Source organism: Mirounga angustirostris, unplaced genomic scaffold (genome assembly GCF_029215605.1).
Source record: "Mirounga angustirostris isolate CCGP_5_RB_7025 unplaced genomic scaffold, mMirAng1.0.hap1 SCAF_2, whole genome shotgun sequence".
NCBI lineage: Eukaryota > Metazoa > Chordata > Mammalia > Carnivora > Phocidae > Mirounga > Mirounga angustirostris.
The window spans coordinates 6,725,647-6,746,695 of record NW_026991710.1 but is presented as its reverse complement, the minus strand read 5'-3'; the positions used below and the strand labels follow the sequence as shown (position 1 = coordinate 6,746,695).

Here is a 21,049-nt window from a genome sequence, read left to right as displayed (position 1 = left end):
ACAAGGATGCTGATATTAATATTTTATGAGCCAGGGAGCTCCTGCAGGGGAGAGTGGAAGGGAGACTCTTAAGCCCCAACCTTGGGGCCCCGAGAACTCATCAGCTTTGACTGGGCGGTCTGTGGGTGAGAAACTGCTCAGCAGCAGAACTGCATGTGCGTCGTCTGAGCGTCCCTTCCAGTTATTTCCCGGGCGGCATCAGTCTCATTGAGTCCTTCCAGATGATAGCTGCTGAGAGAGACCACAGAGTGCAGTGTTACACGCTGGCCAGGGTCAGGAGCCCCGGTCCTGTCACACCACCTCTCTGAGCTGTGGTTTCTCCACCTGTATAATCAGGACTGGGCGAGATGCTTTCTTCAGGCTGGTCCGGCTCCGGGTTCTGAGGTCAGGACTTGGCACATTGGGACAGAAATGGTGTCGCTGCCAGGGCTCCTGAAAGCAAGTGCATAGGGTCTGCTACCACCCATGAACGAGCTCACATGACAGGTGATCACAGTTGTCATTGCTGGAGTGGCCTGCTTTCCATCTAAGGGACAGCGAGGTGGCACAGGACAATAAGCACTAACTGGGCTCAAATGTTTCTGACCGTTTGAGTTGCTGTTATGTGCTGGTGTGGGAGGCAGAATAGAATCTCCCTCCTCTGAAGGATGGCTACATCCTAATTCCCAGGACATGTGGATATTGTAGGTTACACGACAATGAACTGAGATCACAGATGGAATTAAGGTTGCTAAATGACTGACTTCTGAGATGGGAAGATAAGCCTGGATTTCCCAATAGGGGCCCATGTAATCACAAGGATTCTTGTCATGGAAAAGCAAGGCAGACGAGAAAGAACCAGATAGGTAGCAGCACGAGAAGGGTTCGGCCCAAGGTTGCTGGCTTTGCAGACAGAGGAGGGGGCCACAAGCCAAGGAATGCAGGCAGACTGTGGAGCCTGGAAGAGGCAAAGAAACCCATCCTCCCCTAGAGCCTCCAGAAGGAACACAGCCCTGACAACATCCTGCCTGTAGTCCACTGAGACCCACTGCGGATTCTTACTTCCAGAACTGTGAGGCTGTCCGAAGTCACCGAGTTTGTAATAATTCATTACAGAAGCACTAGGAAACGAACAGAGGTCAAGTGTGCTGTATCCACTGCCTTAATCCTCACCAAAAAAGCCTCCAATGTTCCTGCTCCTTCTTTTATAGATGAGGAGACAAAGATGCAGAGGGATTCAGGTCACAGAGCTAGCGCCCTGGTTAGCCTTCCCCTCAGGAGGTCAGAAAGAATACTTCAGAAATGTACTGAATGCAGGGGGATGGTCACAAAGGTGTGGGGCAGGGGGCGTCAGGCAGAGCCCCCCACCTCAGCAAACTGCAGCCAGCACATCGTGGCTACAGGGTGGATGCTGGAACTGGGGCACGAATGTGGGTGCTGCCATTGCCAGGAAGGACCCCAGAGCTTCAGTCTCCAAGGCTGAGCAGGGGTCACCACCACTCCTGGTGCTGGAGTTTCAACCAGAGGTAGAAGAGGCTCTTTCTTCCTCCTACTCCTGGACCTGCACCCGCGCCTCTCATGGATGGATCTACCAGGAATCAGCTAGCATGGGAGTCCAGGCAATGTGGTCTGCAGGCCACAGAGTGACTGGGGACTGATCCCAGTGGGCAGAATGTGACACAGCTAGGAAATGGGGGGGGTGCTCCAGGCACATCTCACTCCGGCCCTTTGCACAAGCTCCTTCAACCAGAGGCTCCTCCCTGCAACAGTCCATGTAGGTCTCTGCTGCAGGGGCATCTCCCCAAAAACACCTTCCCCAATTACAGTAGCTCAAACGCTTTCTCTCCTCTTCACTGTCCCTCACCCTAATTTATTTTTCTTCTTAGCACTTAGTACCTGAAATTGTGTATTTATATGCTAATTTGTTTAGCATCTGCTTCCTCTGACGAAAGCTCCCCAAGGGCAGAGACTTTTCCTGTTTTGCTCATAGCTGAAGCCCAGCACCTAGAACAGGGCCTGGCATGTAGTAGGTGCTCCCTGATCGTGTGCGGAAAGAATGAATGAAACCAAAGTTCACCTGACAGCAACACGCTGCTCCTCCAAGCTCTGTGCTTCACGCTCTAGGCGGTCTATGGGCACCAGAATCTTCCTTGCCCTGGGAACACGGAGCAGTTTCAACCCGAGGAGAAGAAGGCGAAGCGGGAAAGACAGGCGTGAGGCAGCTTTATTACCCAGGCCAGCGGTTTTACCAGGGACATGTGTAAGATAATCACTTTGGACCTTCTGATGTTTATGCCTTGGTAGTTTCTACCTCTGCACCCGAGAGGTCTTCCTCAGGGGAGGGATCTTCAAGTCCAAGCAAAGCATATATATAAAGTCCCATTCCAAGTCTCCTTGCAGCCAGTCCCAAGGTGGTGCGGAAGGTATGCGGGTCGGGACGTTTGGGTGTGTGCTCAGAGGGAAGGAACCAGACAAGGAATTTTTACAAAATGTTCAATAAAGACATAGGCTCTTCATGCTTATGAAGACTTCGGTTCAAAGCAGTTTGAGTCAGACATGGAGACTATCTGAACAATGTCTAACAGTGAACTCTCTAAAGAGTTCTCTAAAATCAAATCTCAAGCACAAGGCACTGACATTAGGGTGCTATAGAGACCTATCTTTCGGAATATAGTAGGTGCTCAGTAAATGTGTGTTGAGTACTTGAACAAATAAATGATACCTACTTGAGACACAGGCAGAGGGTGTCCTAACTGTGCAGTGATGTGAGAGAAGGGAGGACAAATGGACTTACCATGTGGTAAGGGCCTGGGGCACAGAGGCACATGCAGGTGGCCCACCTGTCACAGTGTTCTCCAGCTCTAAGAGATTATGTTCCTACCCTCACATTACAGGTCAGGCCAGGGAGGTTGGTATAACCTGCCAAAGGCCGCTCAGTTAGTAAGTGGTGGGGCCAGTTCTTGAACCCAGGCTTGGCTGGAAACAAAGTCTAAATCTTTGTCTATAAAAGCACAAGAATCTGGGATAGACATGGTGTGGCCCAAAAGCATGAGGACATCTGGTTGTAGTGGAATGTGACTGGAGGGGAGCAGCTGAGCTTAAACCAGGAGGCTTCATCTCGGCTTCAGAAGTTAGAAATGCACTCATGCCAACGCAACAGCTTCATCGTGCTGACGTGGAACTGAGCCCAGATCAGTGAGTCTTGTCTGAAGCCACCAGACAAGTCAGTGGCCGAGCTAGGACAAAGTCCCTTCTCCTGACTCATAGTCCACTGTGCTTGTCATCACCCCCTCCTGTCCCCCAAAGGTAGCAGGAGGGAAGGTTGGGCCAAGGTCTGGGGAGGACCAGCCCTTCCAAACCCATTCAGCTTTGCGATGCTGTCATGCGTTTGATGGTGGCAACGTTTGGGTTCTAACCTGCTAGTCAACTGTGACCGTTTGCAGCCGGCCTCTGCCATTAGCCTTTTGCTCCTGTATCAGTAGTTTGTTGGCACAAGAGTGGCAGTAACTTTTACAGTCTTTGTATCTGGCATATTGGACAGTACCACAAAGCTGAGAGGGAATCTGGACACATCCCCTTCCATAGGGATGAAGAAACTGGAGGTTAAAGGTCAAACTCGCCAGGCCATACCTTACAGGCTTCTTTTTTGTCTTTTTCATAAGTATTACTGACTTCATCTTCTACCTTATAGAAATCAAGGAAAAAACTGAGACAGCATATAAAGCACACAAGCGTGTGTGTGTGTGTGTGTTATAGGTTAAACTCAGGGCTCTGGAAGGAAAAGGAAGAGCCCTTGCTGATTAAAACAGAGCTACCAAGTGGTAGCTCACTGTGGAGGTTAAGACCTCAGACTTGTGGGGCAAGGTTGGTTGGGTTCAAGTCCCTGCATTGCCATCTGCTAGCTATGTGCAGCCTTTCGCTTGGTTCCCCTGTCTGAGGCACTCATCTTACTGGATTATTTTGAACTTCTAAGTGATTTAATTCACATTAAGGGCTTAGAACAGTGCCTGGAAACTGACTATGTCATGGGAGGCATCCTGTCGTCTTTCAAGTAAGAGATACCAATTAGTGTCTGAGCTTCCTGGCAGCCAGGGCAAGAAAGGAACTGATTCCTCCAGAAAGACTCTCTCTTGCTGAGAAGCAAATCAGTTTCTCAGGAGAGACAGAGTTTACCTACACACAACTCTAAAAACCATTTATTGGGGCACCTGGGTGGCTCAGTCATTAAGCATCTGCCTTCAGCTCAGGTCATGATCCCAGGGTCCTGGGATCGAGCCCCACATCGGGCTCCCTGCTCAGCGGGAAGTCTGCTTCTCCCTCTCCCACTCCCCCTGCTGGTGTTCCTGCTCTCGCTATCTCTCTCTCTGTCAAATAAATAAATAAAATCTTTAAAAACATAAAAAATAATAAAAAATAAACATTTATTACAAGGGACCCTCCAGAGAGGGTCTTGAGACACATAATCAAATCTTAAACTAAAGTTAAAGCAGTTGCAAAATATATTTTTCTATGATTTTTCTTATATGGACCCTCAGTAAGAGCTGAAGCACAAGCCTGAAGTGCAGCTCAGGGAAGGCCATTGTAATGGAGTCTGAGTTATGAGTAACCTCCTGGAGTCACTGTTCATTGCATGCCCACTTATTTTTGGAGTTTTTATTGTGTACCAGGCATGTACTAAGCCCAGGGGATAAAATATGGAGCAAAACCAGACTGGGCCCCTGATTCCTGAAGCAAGCAGTCAGTGAGAGGGTCTGACAGGACCCAGGTCACCTCACAGATGAGTGTGAGTTGGCCCCATGCCAGGAGCTATGAGGGAAAGAGCACAGAGCTCCATGGGACTGGCAGGGGGACACCGGGGAGGGCTTCCTGAAAAAGGCAGCAGTTGTGCTGGGGTGGAAAGATGAGTTGACATAAGAGAGTAAAGGAACAAGGCAGGAATCCATCCACAGCTCAAGGGTTGATCATAAACCCATGAATACATATGGCCAGGAAGGATGCCTGTTTTTGTTGTGGTCATTTGCTTGCTTGTTTTTTTTTTTTCTTTTCTTTTAGTAAGTACTTCCACTATTCCTACCTCGGAAAGCTACCACTGATAACTGTTGTCCATCAGGGATAATCCCTGGCTTATCACCTGATAGACACATGTCGTTTGAGTCTCACGAGTACCTTCTGAAACACATAGTAGCCTTCTATGAACATTGGCTAGTCTTGTTCACATTGCCATTATTCACTCTATTTCCTTACAGAAGACAGCCGAGGTTTTAGCTGCCAAGTGACTCCCCAGGTCACGCAGGGTAAATCTGTTGTGCCCCGCCTCTCTCTCACCCCAGTGTTAGTTAGCCCTTGGCCACCTTGCTATTTTGCCTGTTTCAGCCACAGCTTGTTGAAGACCAGTTGACTGTGTAGCCGTGGGTTTATTTCTGGGCTCTCTATTCTGTTCCACTGGTCTATTATGTCTGTCTTTTTTATGCCAGTACCATACTGTTTGAATTATGGTAGCTCTGCAGCATATTTTGAAATCAGGAACCCTGACGGCTCTGCTTTGTTCTTTCTCAAGTTGTTTTGGCCACTCATGGTCTTTTGTGGTTCCATATGAATTGTAATATTTTTTTTTTCTATTTCTGTAAAATATGCCATTGAGATTTTAATAAGATGGCATTGAATCTGTTAATGGCCTTGGGTAATACGGTCATTTTAACAATCTTAAATCTTTCAACCATGAACACAGGGTGTCTTTCCATTTCTTTATGTCCCCTTTAATTTCTTTCATCAGTGTTTTATAATTTTCAGTGTAAAAGTCTTTCTTCTCCTTACGTAATCTTGTTCCTAAGTATTTTCTTCTCTTTGATGCTATTGTAAAGGGGATTATTTTTTCTAATTTCCTCTTAGGGTAGTTTGCTGTTCATGTATAGAAATGCAGCTGATTTTTGCATGTTGATTTTGTATCCTGCAACTTGACTGAATCTATGTGTTTAGTTCCAACAGTATTTCGGGTGAAGTCATTGGGGTTTTATATATCTAAGATCATGTTGTCTGCAAACAAGGATGATTTTACTTCTTCCTTTCCAATTTGGATGTCTTTTCTTTCCTTTTCTCACTTAATTGCTCTGGCTAGGACTTCTGAATAGAAGTCATGAGAGTGGGTATCCTTGTCTTGTTCCTGACCTCAGAGAAAAGACTTTCAGTTTCTCACTGTTGAGCATGTTGTTGGCTGTGGGCTGTAATGTCTTCTGGATAGAGGATAACTATAAAACTGGGTATCTTTATGCAAAAGAATGAAGTTAGACCCTTAGCTTACACCATACACAAAAATCAACTCAAAATAAATTATAGACTTAAACGTAAGACCTGAAACCATAAAATTCCTAGAAGAAAACAAAAGGAGAAAGCTTCCTAATATTGGTTTTGGCAGGGATTTCTTGGATATGACACCAAGAACATAGGCAACAAAAGCAAAAATGGATAAGGGGAACTACATCAAATTAAAAGGCATCTGTACAGCAAAGGAAATAATCAACAGAGTGCAAAGGTAACCTATGGAATGGTAGAAAATATTAGCAAACCGTATATCTGATAAGGGGCTAATAATAGCCAAAAAAATGAGGAACTTTTGCAATTCAATAGCCAAAAATCTAGTAACCTTATTTAAAAATGGGCAAAGAACTTGGATAGATATTTCTCCAAAGAAGACATACTTTACCAATGGATATGTGGAAAAAAATTCAACATTGCTATGATCAGGGAAATGCAAATCAAAACCACAGTGAGATATCACTTCACATCACCAGAATAGCTAGTATCAAAAACTCAAAAGGCAAGTGTTAGTGAGGACATGGAGAAATTGGAACCCTTGCACACTGTTGGCGGGAATGCAAAATGGTGCAACCACTATAGAAAACAGTAGGAAGTCTCCAGAAAATGAAAAATAGAAATACCATATGACCATCGGTCCCACATCCGGGCATTTATCCAAAAGCATTGAAATCAAGATCTCAAAGAGATATTAGCACTCTTAGATGTTCAATGCAGCACCATTCACAGTAGCCAAGATGTGTAAAAAACCTACATGTCCATTGATAAATGAACATATAAAGAAGATGTGGGGGGCGCCTGGGTGGCTCAGATGGTTAAGCATCTGCCTTCGGCTCAGGTCATGATCCCAGGGTGCTGGGATCGAGTCCCACATCGGGCTCCTGACTCAGTGGGGAGTCTGCTTCTTCCTCTCCCTCTGCCTCTCCCACTGCTCATGCTCTCTCTCTCTCTCTCTGTATCTCTGTGTCTCAAATGAATAAATAAAATCTTTAAAAAAAAAAAAAGATGTGGTATACACATGCAATGGACTATTATTCAGCTTTAAAAAAGAAGGGAATCCTGCAGTGTGTGACTGGATGAACCTGGTGGACCTTATGCTGCGTGAAATAAGCCAGTCACAGGAGGGAGAGTGCTGCCTGACCTCACGCACTTAAAGTATCCAAAACAGTCAAGTTCATAGAACCAAACTGGAGTAGTGGTTGCAGGGGCTGTGGGGGAGGGGAAAGTGGGGAGTTGCAATCAGTGGGTATAAAGCTTATGCAAGATGGATAAATTCGAGACGTCTGCTGTACAACACTGTGTCTATTGTGCACTTAAATCCTGCATTGTGCACTTACAAAGGTGTTCCGTGGCAAATCTCATGTTCAGTGTCCTTACCATAAGAGAATAATTTGTTTATCTTAGTAATAATAAATTATTCATTCACTAATGGAAAAAAATAAGGTACAGCTGTAGAGATCCTGACAATATGAATGTAGCTGCTAATTGCATTACATGCAGAAACAACCCTTGCAAAGGCAGAATGCCAGCAGACATCTAAAGAGCACTCTGGGGAAAGAGGACTTCCCATCTGCCTAATGGCCTGACCTAACCTCTCGGACAAGGGATGCATGATACAAGATCTGCTCTCAGCGACCGCCTCCTGGCAGGATCAGGTGCAAGTCATGCTTGCACCAACCCAGGCACGCAGCACCATGGGGGCCGGAATGGCAGCTCTGCCGTGTGACTTGGACACATCGCTTCATCCCGCTGAGCCTCAGTTTCCCCATCTGTTAAAAGGCAAGTAGGAGCACTGAACTTGTGGGGGTTTCCTGAGGTTCCTGCAGGCCCCGCATTCAGCACTATCCACCTGGAGTTGCAGTGAGATGTGTTCTGTCTCCCCCTAAAGGACTCCTTCTGAGCAGAAACTGTGCCTTTTTCTTCCCCTAACACAGGACCCTTTTGCATCCCCCCACACATAGCAAGCTCTAAAAAGCTGCAGGTTAGTTGAAATGAACTGAATTTTGTTCTGTTAGCTTTTCATCTCTGTGGTTTCTTTTCATCATTCGTTGAGGTGTGTGCAAAGAAAGATCAAGCTGGGGGGCACCTGGGTGGCTCAGTTGGTTGAGCGACTGCCTTCGGCTCAGGTCATGATCCTGGAGTCCCTGGATCGAGTCCCGCATCGGGCTCCTCGCCTGCTTCTCCCTCTAACCCTCCCCTCTCTCATGTACTCTCTCTCTCTCTCATTCTCGCTCTCTCAAATAAATAAATAAGTCTTTTAAAAAAAAAAAGAAAGATCAAGCTGGAACACTGACTCCCTCACCTTCTACCTGTGATCTCTGGTACATTTCCCAATTCCTCTGAGGCTCAGAGAACAGAACAACACTAGGTTATCTCGATGAGGTCTATAAGACACCTAGCCCAAAGTCTGGCACATAGTAGGTACACAATAATGTTGCCTCCCCTGCCTGCTTGGTCTCTTGACTCCCCTTGTATGAAGACAAGTCTTTAACTGGTACAAGATCTGATTACATAAGAATTTTCTCTCCCAGCCCAGAAATTGACTGCACCACCCAGAGGATTTTCTCTCCACTTGGGAAATGAAAATTCTCATTCCTTCTTCAAGTTCTTTGGAATTAGTGATTAGAACATGGCCAGGAATATGAGGTGTGAGCCATGGGAAGCCTTTACTTCAAGTGCAAGGGCAAGAGTGGGAGCCTGAGCAGGGAGAGGACCCAAGTAGATCAGATGAACTATTTAAGTGACTTGGAGATTCAAGAGAACAGACCCCTCCTGGAGGGTTATTTTCCATAAGCAAATGTCCTTTTGAAATGGACTCACTGACTATGAATTTCTAAGGCCATTTCCTCTCTCTCCATGGACAGCTAGCTAAAATTGAAAGTGTCTGTCCTGTCTGCTCCCTGCCCCCTAGATGCCCTCATCTCGTTCTCTCGCAGGCTTTCATGGAACCTGAACACTTCTTGGGTTCTCCACTTGCTTAAGAGACCTCGTCCTTCTTCCTGTTCAATGCTTAGTTCCCTCCCACAGTATCTCTGACAGGTAGTCATCATGCCTTTCCTTGCACACCTTCAGGGATGGGGAGCTCACTGTTTGTGAAACCGCCCGATCTTCCCTTGGCCACATCAGTCAGTTCCTCCTCGTGGTGAGCTGACTTCTGACGGACGCATCACAGCTGCTGCCATTGGTCCTCGTTCTGACCTCAGAGCCAAAGAGTCTAAACTTATCCACATCTAGGCTTCTCCTCCCAGAGGATCTCCTTCTTCAGACTAAGCAAATATGAGGAGGGACCAGTTACATCCATCCAACGTGGTCTGAGCACCTGCTGCATGCCAGGCCCTGAATAAGACCCAGCCTCTGGCAGGAGGTGTCATAAGCCTTACACCAGCGTAAGCACCTGCCTTGATCTGGTAGGACCACAGTGATGACAGGAGCATCAGTGAGAGCCATTTACCAGCCTCAGGACACCCCCGACACTGCACTAATGTGCTTTGTCCCCTCCCTGCATGGTTTCCTGCCCCTTTGTGAGTAGGGTCCCCGCTCCAGAGGCAGATTCCAGGCCTTCCTCTAGAGATTGGAAGGAAGGGAATGTTACTTAGGGGCTCTGGGTGAAAAAAGAATCCAAGAGTTAATTCAAACCAATCTTCTCTGTGCTTCCAAAGTGTAATGAAATTGGTGCTGATTTACAACTCAGGCCTTTGGCTCAGTCAGATGCAAGTGATGGGCAAATGGATGGGTGAGATGAAGCCTGAGCTTGCTTCTAGGCTCTTCAAGAATTCAGGATATGGACTGAAGACTTAGGAAGGAAGGCAGGGAAAGAAGGAAGGAAGGAAGCAGTAAGGGGGCGGGGGGAAGGAGGGAAGATCTGAAAGTTGTGGTTCTAAATTCCCAGGGATCGTAACCGAGCATCCAGAGCAAGGGTTTTAGAGCCCTTGCTGGGGCTCTGCTCCCAGCTGCTCCATTTACCAGGGCTGACAGCAGGGGTTTCCTCTGATGTCCCCATCACACCATCACACCCGAATCGTGATGAGAGCTCAAAAAGAACCTCAGAAAACAATGTAGATCCAAACGGAAGGCGGCAGCAAGGCTGGCTGAACTTAACACACTTGGAATTTGGTATTTGTTCTGCAGTCCCATCTGCTAGGAATGCAGTGTTGGGGATTGGGGGGGGGCGCTGGAGCAGGTAGATGTCCACCCTCCCAGCTTCACTCCTTTGTTCCTGCAAAATCAGGAGACAATGTTGCCTTTTTATGTTTTGACTACCATGATTTAGCAAAACCCACTGAAACTCTTCATCTGGAGTATTTTCAAACAGGAACGCTTTTGAAACTGTTTGCAGGGATTTTGTTTTTTAATGTGCAGATGTGGGAATTTGACCTGGTGACCCGTGTGCGGCACTTTGGGTCCCAGGCCACATGGTGATGGCACCGTTTCCACAAATCTCTTTCCACAGAGCAATCTCCTTTGAAAAGCTGCTACTTTTCTCACTCTCCTTAAAATGCCACCTTTACTTGGAAGAGGTGGATTATTTATGTCTTAAGTTTTCGAACCTCGGCCAGGCAGCCTGCTGTTGGGAAGCTGACAGTGGGCTCGCACCTGGAGCAGAGGTGGTTGCTGGCTCCTGTCTTTGTGCAGAAACCTCAGTCTTACCTTAATTCGTGCCTTCTTTGGAGGATTCTTTATATGCTGCCTGTACGTTCAGCAGAGTTAATTCAATTAGAACCAAACACTACCATTCCCAAGTCCAGACCAGTCAATGGGACACGTAAGCTGAAATGTATCGCTCTAGACTGAAAGCAAAGGTGAGGGGCCCCCTGTCAGCCCCTTTTCGTGGCAGAGCCCCCATTACCCTCATGTGGTTCGTGGGAAGGCTCCAGGGTCAGTCCATAATGAGATGTTGTAACAGTACAAACAGGACTTCCAGTGTCTTCTACTGCATCCCCCGCTGTGGATCCCACTGCTGTCGGTAATAAACTCAAACTTCAATCCCAGTTGCTGCTGAAAATAAATGCTTCGGTGAAACCTCTTAGTTTTAGAAGCCCTGAGCCCCACTCCGAGCGGAAGAGGAGCTCCGTACTGTGCTGGGCACAAGACTGCAAAGGCCCATGGCCCCACGTCCTCCTGGCGTCCCTTTGCCTGCCTTGTCACAGGCCCTCCAGGTCACACGAAGGAAGTCCCCAGGCTGCTGTGCACTTTGCTTTAGCAGGAGGCGAGAAATGCTAACAGAGGCCATCCAGGGCAGTAGCCGCCTAACAAAGCACCGCAAACCGGGGACTTAAAACAGGAGGGGTTCTCTCCCCGTTCTGGAGACCAGGAGTCCAAAGTCAACCTGTAAGCAAGACCTGCTTCTTCTCGCGGATTCTGGCATGTGCCCGCCAACCTTGGCCTCCTGTGGCTTTAGTCTCCAGGCTCTGCCTCCATTCACATGGGGCCGTCTTCCCTGTGTGTCTGTCTCGGTGTCTCTTCTCCTCTTATTAAGGGCCCATCCTACTCCGGTGTGACCTCATCTTAACTGACAATCACATCTGCAAAGACCCTGTTTCCAGATAAGGTCACATTCACAGTTACCAGGTTAGGACTTCGACATCTGTTTATGGGGACACAATTCAACCCACAATGGAAGGTTATAGCATTTTGTACCATTTGTCAGCCTAAAAAGGAAGAAAAAAGAGAAGAAGGAAGGGGTGAGGGGTATAGCAAGTGCCTCCTGGAACAGTTCACGGACCTCCAGTGCTCGTCGCCCGTTAAGAGCAGTTGTGTCCGAGGACCTCGTGTGTGCTGACATTTACCACCGCAGACAGCCCCGATGCTGCTCTGTCCATCTTACAGATAAGGAAACTGAGGCACAGAAACATCAAGAACCTCACGTGGCATCAGACTAGGTGACAAGGAGAGAAGCGAGGATCTGAGCCCCAGGCAGTGTGGCCCCAGAGCCGGGGCCCTTAACCACCCTGCCACGGCAGTACCTGCCTGGTCACAGGTGCACGCAGACCAGGCGGGCGTTACTGCGCCAGATGGTCTGGAACCGGAGGAAGCAGAGGTGTGTGAGGCACTCAAGACGGGCCCAGGCGCCAGGCTAGTGGGCAGCAGATGCCAGACAGAGCCCCATCATCTGTCCCCACCACCCACCGCCCACCTCCACCTTTCCTCTCTGCCGCACACCTCTCCACATTTTGCTCGGGGCGTGGCGCTGGTGGGTATTTGAGGGCCCGATGTGGGCTGCAGTCCGCTTCCAGCTCTTTTCTCTGAGTTGGCCAGGCACAGGCAGAACCTCAGACACCGCTCCACTGATCTGGAAACTTCAGATATGTGAGTCAGACCAAGCCAAGAGCACCTGCTCGTCTTCATTTCTTCATTTCGTACCGCCAGTGTGAAACTGGGCTGGCAGAGTGTTGGGGCTCAGCCCTTGGCGATCATGAAGGAAAGGAGCTCGGAGCTCTACAGGACTGCACTCATGTCCCTAACCGGCACACCAGCCCACTTCCAAATCCCTGAGGCCATCCAGGCTCTGGCCAGGAGCAGGCGCCCAGGCCCACCCGGTGGAGGTCGAGGCCTGTGTTGTCCACCTGGGTACAGCTGACATGTGGCATGTGAGCCACCTCCCCGCTCTGCCACATTCTGCCCTGAGCCAGCATCCACACCCTTCCTCACTGGGCAGGGGGGACAACCTGGATCTCTTGGATCTCTTGCAGTCGAGTTCCAGGCAGCCATGAACACTCAGGCAGAATTAGCTGCCAGGATAGTCCTGTCCTGCAATCTGGTGCACCCAGAGAGGCAGCCCCCAGGAAGGCCCTTGCCTAGAAGCCAGACCGACCTTTAGCGAAGCCCATGGGCCCCACCCCAGTGGGCTTCCCAACCGACGTGGGACACTCAGTGAGCACCTTCCAGGGCGGGGCACCTCTCCAGGTGTATGCCCATTACCTGGTCTGCAAGCCACAGCCTACAGGCCAGGCGTTATTAGGGCACAGAGAGGCTGAGCAATTCAGCCACGGTCGCCCAGCCAGGACATGGCATAGCAAGGGCTCCAGCCCTAGCAGCCTGGTTCTAGAGCTTAAACCTTGGGTTTGTGGCTACTCAGTTGGAGTTTGTGGTCCCTGTCCCTTCCAGCCCTTCCTCCTAGACCTCAGACAGCACTGGGCAGACACACCCCAAATTTGCCCTTTTTAGATTTTGCATGATGCTGGCGTCACTCGTCCATGCAAGGGGACATTATGGGTGTTGCATCCACAGTGAGCCAGGCTCTGGGCTACTGCTCTGCATCCGTGCCCTGAGGAGCTGTCATAATGACCAGAGACATAGGTGGGCTGAGGTCAGCCCCACCTGGCAAGAGGAGCACTCTAAGGCCTGAGAGATCAGATGATTTTCCCATGTCACACCGAAAGCGAGTGGTGGGAGTTGGGGGGGAGCTACCTCTGTCTAATTAAAATGGCTCTGTGTTAGTTTTCTTTGGCTGTTCTAACAAATTACCACAAACCTAGTGGCTTAAAATGATACAGGAATACGTGAAAGAAATTTGGTACTTACTTAGTGATTTAGTTTGAGCTGCTGGGTGACGCCTTATCTGAAGCAAGATTTTTCAGCAATTCCTTTAAAAAAAAAAAAAACAATTTATTATCTTACAGTTCTGGAGGTCAGAACTCCAAAAGAGGTCTCACTGGGCTAAAACCGAGGTGTTACAAGGTCTCTGGCTTCCAGAGGCACCCCCATTCCTTGGCTCATGACCCCTCCTCCATCTTTAAAGTGCATCCCCTCCATTCTCTGTTTCTAACACATCTTCTCCGACTCTGACCTCCTGCCTCCCTCTTACAGGGATCCTCATAACAACACTGAGCCCACCCAAATAATCCAGGATAACCTCCCCATCACAGGATCCTTAACTCGATCATATCTGCGAAGCCCCTGTGGCCATATCAGCTAACCTATGAGCAGGTTCTGGGGACTAGAATATGGATTTATTTGGGAGGACATTTGGGCTCTTTCTGCTTTTCATGATGTGATATTTGCCTCTACTCTCTGATCCATGTCCTCCATTGGGATTCTTCCTCCAGGCCATGGGGACATCCTGGATTCACTCCCACTGCGACACATGTCACATAGAATTAGAATAAAATTTCTTGACGATCCTCTGCAGGTTGTGAGTAGGTGCTCCAGCAAATATATGCAGGAAATGTGGAGCAAAACAAAAATTAAATGGGTGTCTTTATGCAGGACTTATCAGAACGTTTATTATGTAATTAACGTGACATTTGAACCAAGAGATAGAGTGTACAATGCTACTAAACTTCTTTGACCAAGGCATTTTATTCTACGGAGCTTCTCTGGGTATCGGCATTCCACAGAATGCACGTTAGGAAAAGTGGGTGACCGATGAGGACACTGCCTGTGCAGGGTCTGTAGCTTCTGTCCCTCCAGCTGCTGTACTTGGCACGCTGCCTGGAGCTCGTACGTGCCGAGAATTGGGCCTGGGTGGGGCCCTGAGACTGTCCCTTAAAAAAGCCAGTGCTTCTCCCCCAAGGGCTGTGTGCTCCTGAGCATCAGCCTGGGGAGCCTGAAACTCAACTGTCCGCCAGTCAGCAGGGCCTGGCAGTGCCAACCTCCCCCCCATCCCCGTCCCCAGAGCATCCCGGATGGCGGTCAGGCCCAGCTCAGGTGGGCCTAGAAGCTGAGGCAGTGGAGGATGCAAGGCCATGTCTCCACTTGACCGCAGGAGTGTGGCCTCCGGAGAGAGGATGGCATTAGGATTTATCACAGGAGGCCGCCCGCCCCCTTCCTGCCCTCTTCATCCATCAGTGAGTGGTGCATCTCCGTGTCTGCCATGATACTCTCCCTCACCAGATACTCTTCTTCACCCAGTCACAGGAAACTTGAAGAGGGGTGTGTGGAGGGGCACCTGGGTAGCTCAGTCGGTTAAGCGTTTGCCTTTGGCTCAGGTCATGATCTCAGGGTCCTGGGACTGAGCTCCACATCGGACTCTCTGCTTAGAGGGGCGTCTGCTTGGGATTCTCTTTCCCTCTGCCCCCCCCCACTCTCTCTCTCTAAAATAAATAAATCAATCTTTAAAAAAATAAAGGATGTGGAGCAAGTAGAAACTATTTTTATGAACACATATACAGCAGGTAATTAAATCGATGCTTTAAAAGAAGGAGATCACAGCTTTTAAGAAAGAAGAGAGATTTTGTTCCAGGAAACTCTGTTAAAGAGCTGAGCATCAAATTTAGCTGAGAGCTTCCTGGCAGCCAAGGTGGGAAAGGAAAAAAAAATAAGCTATAAATTTCTCTTTATTGTACATGGAAAGCATGTATGTCAGGAAGGAGAAAGAAATATTTTTCTGCCCTAAAACTTTAGGATGACTTTATCAAATGAGTGTTGCGTTTTGAACTTTGAGACAGTGTTAACAATACTATGGTGTAGTGAATGATGTGGAAACGTCACTCATTTGGCTACTTCTTCCATTTATCCATAATAAAATACTAAGAAAAGTATTAAATCATCACTTACAAAAGAAAGATTCTGAAGCCGTTTTCAGTGTACTACTGGAAATAACACCCCAGAGGCTTCATGGGCTTGCTTTTTGTAGAATCTGGAGCAAGTTTAATAGCCTTTATTTTCCTGCTACTTAAGAAGAGCAATTTCACATGCCCTGCAGTGCAGAGCAGTGTTTTCAAGGATGATGCCCACTGTGTCTGGGATGGACTGTCCACAGGAGCCGTCACCAAAGCCACCTCTCTCTGTAGGAGGATAGATACTAGAGCACTGGATATTTAAATCCGTGTTCTAAAAGTGTCTCCTATTATCTGATTATCATGATCTCAGGGGTCTAATCAGTCCGCCCACCTTTGCATCTATATACATGGAGGTTTGCACAATTAAGGGCTTGGTAACAAATGGCAGGTTCCCTAAGCCTGGAAATTTGCAGTGTTCAGCCTGGAAAAGGCATAAGTCACAAGGGTAATTTTGAATCCTGGGAAGACTAGCTCTTTGAGAATATGTCCACCCAGGTTCCTGTGTTCCCCAGGGTCATATGGAAAGGGCCTTGGAGGGCATTTAGTTCAGTTCTCCTCCCGATGATAGAATCTACTCCCAGCATCCTGGCCAAGTGACAGGCAGTCTGACCATCTGAATACCTCCAACAAGGATGAGCACCCAGGGCCAGGCAGATGGGAGGCGCTGAATAAATATTTATCAAAAGAACACCTCCTGTGTGCGAAGCTCTGAGCTAGGGGTTAGTGTGTATACATCATCCCATTACTAACAGAGCCATGTGAGGCAGGAATGGTTACAAACAATGGACCGATGCGCTGTGATCGCAATGGGACTTGAACCCTGGATGTGCTCCTCTTCCCTCTGGGGGCAATCAGGAGACTCCTGTTCTCTCCTGGCTCTTCTCCTAGCCAACCAGGTGACCTTGGGCACATCACCGCACATCTCTGGGCCTCTGTTTTCCTATATCCAAACAAAGGTGTAGAATTTCATGGTTTCAAAGGCCCCTGCCAGCTATCTCCCTGACAATGTGTGGGTCTGGGTGGTGGAACTATCCCCGCAGAGCCCAGTGTCAGACTCGGCAAACATCCTGATCCCTGCTAAAAATCTGTGATTGCCCCTGTTTGCAGCCTTCCAGACTTTCCTGGGCAAAGAGGATGTCTCCCGAGAGGTGGAGGAGGTCCTGATGGAGAGCCGCGTGCAGAGGAATGTCCAGCTGGTGTCCGTGCTGGAGCTGCTCCGGAGTCCCCTCGTGCGCTGGCAAGTCTTCACTGTGGTCGTCACCATGGCCTGCTACCAGCTCTGCGGTCTCAATGCGGTGAGCATCCCTGCGCAAAGGGAGGAACTAGAGGGAGGGGAGGGCAAGGTGGGGCAGGGCTTGGGCCTCAGTACCAGGATCCGGTCCCAGCTCTGCGCCATCAGGCAATCCCACAGTCTGATCCATTCTCAGTTTCCTCATCTGTAAAATGGGCTGACTGAAAGAAATAATCCATGCAGAGTGTTCAATGCAGCAGCTACAAAGTTGCCCCTTAATAAATGCTGCCTACCATTATAATTTCTGATCCCCAAAACTCAGATTTCTTACTAAAATGGGTATTAGGAAGTTGTCAGTGAAAGATGATTTAAATAAAAGTACTCTTGGTTGGGCTGATTTCAACAGGATAGAGGGGACCTTCCACAGAGCCCCAGACAAAACAGCTCTGCTGCATTCATGAGCCTGGCATCCCCTGAAAGTCAGCAGGGAGGGGGCTTGGGGCGTGTTTGGGGAGATGACATAGAAGCAGAGGCGTCCCTGTCCGGAGAGGGAAAGGTGACAGCATGGAAAGTTCCAACCATCATGTTTTGCCGCATTTCAACTACTCTTGATTCTATTTTTGGAAACATTGGGATGAAATGAAATCATCTTGCAACTTACCTGTTTTTACCTTTTTCCTTGGTCTGGTTAAAGTCAGCAGGAGGAGGAGGGGCCTGGGCCAAGGGCACGGCCTTGGACAGGGGCTGCCCTTTCCTCCTCTTTGCACCTCCAGGCTCAAAGCCTCCCTCCCTGTTCTGAGAAGGTAGAGAGGGGGCAGATCCATTTCTTAGAGCTAACATTTAGAGTAGTAAAAGCCACATATGGAATCTGTATTTAATGAGGCATTTGGATTGAGAACCATGACATTTCTAAACAGAATTCTCTCCTCTCCCAGGATATAATTTTCCAATTTGCATTCCCTATATAACTTCCTATATAAATCCCACTAGGGTGTATCTGTAAACCCCACTGCATCAGCGTGGGATGGGGAGAAACCATCTCATCTGCTCCAAGGGCTGGGATTGGGGAGGTCTCAGCTTCCAGGTATCCCACCCTCCTCATAGTGACTGCCTTTCATCTGTTTTGCTATTGTCGTGAGCACATTTAATGTGAGATCTACCTCCTTAACAAACGTTCAGGTGCGCAATGCCGGATTGTGAACTGTAGACACAGTGTCCTACAGCCCATCTGCAGAGCGTATATATCTTGCTTCACTGAAACTTTGCACCTGTTGATTGGCAGCCCCCCATTTCCTCCTCCCACAGCCCCTAGCAACCACCACTCTGCTCCCTGCTTCTATGAGTTTGGCTACTTTAGATACTTCAGGAAAGTGCAAGCGTACAGTATTGGCGATCAGCTTTTTCCCTCGGCATGGTGTCCACCAGGTTCATCCATGCGGTCACATGCTGCAGGATATCCCTCCTTTTCAAGGCCAGATAATACTCCATCATGTGTACACATACCACATTTTCTTTATCCATTAGTCCATTGACAAACGTTTAGGATATTTCCACACCTTGGCTACCGTGAATTGTGCTGCATTGAACATGGGTGTGCAGATATCTCTTCGAGATCCTGATTTCGATCTGGATAAAAACCCAGAAGTGGGATGCTGACTCATATTGCAGTTCTGATTTTTTGAGGAACCTCCATACCATTTTCCAGAGCGGCTGCACCAGTTTGCATTCCCACTGACAGTGTGCAAGGGTTCTAATTCTTCCACATCCTCACCAGCACTTTTTTTTTTCATGATAGACATCCTAACAGCTGTGAGGTGATATCTTGCTGTAGTTTCGATTTGCGTTTCTCTGATGCTGAGTGATGTCAAGTGTCTTTTCATGTGTTTGTTGGCCATTTGTAGGTCTTCTTTGGGAAATGTCTGTTCAAGTCCTTTGCCCATTTTTTAATGGAGTTGTTTGGAGGCTTTGGGGGGGGTTGTTTTATCTTATTTTGTTTTGCTATTGAGATGTAGGAGTCCCTTATATATTTTGGTGATTAACCCCTTATCAGATATATGGTTTGCCAATATTTTCTCCCATGCCGTAGATTGCCTTTCCACTCTGTCGATTATTTTTTTTTACTGTGAAGAAACTTTTTAGTCTGATGTAGTCACACTTGTTGATTTTTGCTTTTGGTGTCATCTCCAAAAAAAAAATCATTGCCAAGACCAATGTTACAAAGTTTTTCCCCTATGTTTTCTTCTAGGATTTTTACAGTTCTTGTGTTTAAAATCTTAATCCATTTTGAGTGAAGATTAGCATCCATTTTCATTCTTTTGTATGTGGGTATCCAATTTTTCCAACACTATTTGCCAGACTATCCTTTCCCCATTGCATATTCTTGGCACCCTTCGGCAATCAGTGGACCACATATGGGTTTATTTCTGGTATCTCTATTCTGTTTCCTTAGTTTATATGTCTGTCTTTATGTCAGTATCACGCTGTTTTAATTACTGTTGCTTTGTAATATATTTTGAAAAGAGGAAATATGATGCCTTCAGTTTTGTTCTTTTTAAAGATATGGTTCCAGGGGAATTTTAGGATTTTTTTCTATTTCTGGAAAATATGCCATTGGGATTTTAATAGGGATGGCATTGAATCTGTAGATCATTTTGGGTAGTATGGCCATTTTAATAATATTAAATCTCCTAGTCCATGAATGGAGTATTTTTCCATTTATTTGTGTATTTAATTTATTTCCTTAGTGCTTTTTAGTTTTCAGTGCAAAAGTCTTTCGTTTCCTTAGTTAACTTTATTCCCAAGTAATTTTTATGCTATTGTAAATACAATTATTTTCGTAATTTCCCTTTCAGATGGTTCATTGTTAGTATATAAAAACACAACTGATTTTTTTTCTTTATTTTTTTAAAGATTTTTATTTTTTCATTTATTTGACAGAGACAAAGAGAGACACAGCGAGAGAGGGAACACAAGCAGGGGGAGTGGGAGAGGGAGAAGCAGGCTTCCCGCTGAGCAGGGAGCCCAATGCAGGGCTCGATCCCATGGGGTCATGACCTGAGCTGAAGGTAGACACTTAACGACTGAACCACCCAGGTGCCCAGAACACAACTGATTTTTGTATGTTGATTCTGTATCCTGCAAGTTGACCGAATTTATTAGTTCTAACAATGTGTGTGTGTGTGTGCTATTTTCAGGGTTTTCTACATTTAAGACCGTGTCATTTGCAAACAGTGATGATTTTACTTCTTTCTTTCTGCTTTGGGTGACTTTTCTTTCTTTTTCTTCTCTAATTGCACTGGCTAGGACTTCCAGTACTATGTTGACTAGAAGTGGTGAGAGTGGGCATCATTGTCTTGTTTCTGATGTTAGAGGAAAAGCTTTCAGTTTGATGAGTATGATGATATTATGATATGATATTAGCTGAGTATGATGTTAGCTCTGGGCTTGTCATGTATGGCCTTTATTATGTTCAGGTATTCTCCTTCTATTTATTGTTTGTTTAGGATTATTTTTAATCTTTAAGTCAGAAGTAATACTTCCCGCTTGGCATGCTTAACTGGACATGGAGCAAAAAGCTCTGGACCCATATCCAGAGGCCTGGCTGTCTGTCTCAGTGTGACCACAGGCCTGCAGTGGGAAGCCTAGGCCAATCACTACCCTCCCCCAGCCTCTGTCTGCTCAGCTGTAATAATAATAAAGCAAACCTTCATTTAGCACTAATGTGAGCCAGAAGGTGTCCCCGTGTCTGTCCTGTGAGTCAGACACCACTGTTGGGCACAGAGACGTTGAGAGACTTTCCCTAGGTCACACAGCTACAAGTGGTAGAAAGGGGATTTGAGCCCCAGCCACTTGGCCACAAGGTCTGGCCGCTTGAGCCCTGAGCGGGGAGGGTCCCTAAGGCCCCCTTCGAGCATCCCCATATGTGTCCCTGGGCTGTGTCCCAAGGTCATCCCTAGGCAGCCAATGCGACAAGTCTGACACCCTCTCTTTTACATACAAAAGGACAAACACTGGCTGGCAGCCACCT

At 47.4% G+C, this 21,049-nt stretch overlaps 1 protein-coding gene across 17 annotated transcripts in view; it reads left to right on the top strand.

Annotated features, from left to right (window-relative positions):
• SLC2A9 (solute carrier family 2 member 9) overlaps window positions 1-21,049 on the top strand; it is a 231,812-nt gene that overhangs the window by 150,702 nt on the left and 60,061 nt on the right. For all 17 annotated transcript variants that reach the window (XR_010409283.1, XR_010409284.1, XR_010409285.1 and 14 more), the window contains one exon: window positions 16,899-17,086. Coding sequence is in view for 14 of the 17 variants with exons in the window: in XM_064584279.1 (XP_064440349.1) it covers window positions 16,899-17,086 (188 nt within the window). In the remaining 3 variants the exon portion in view is untranslated. The remainder of the gene's footprint in view (window positions 1-16,898; window positions 17,087-21,049) is intronic.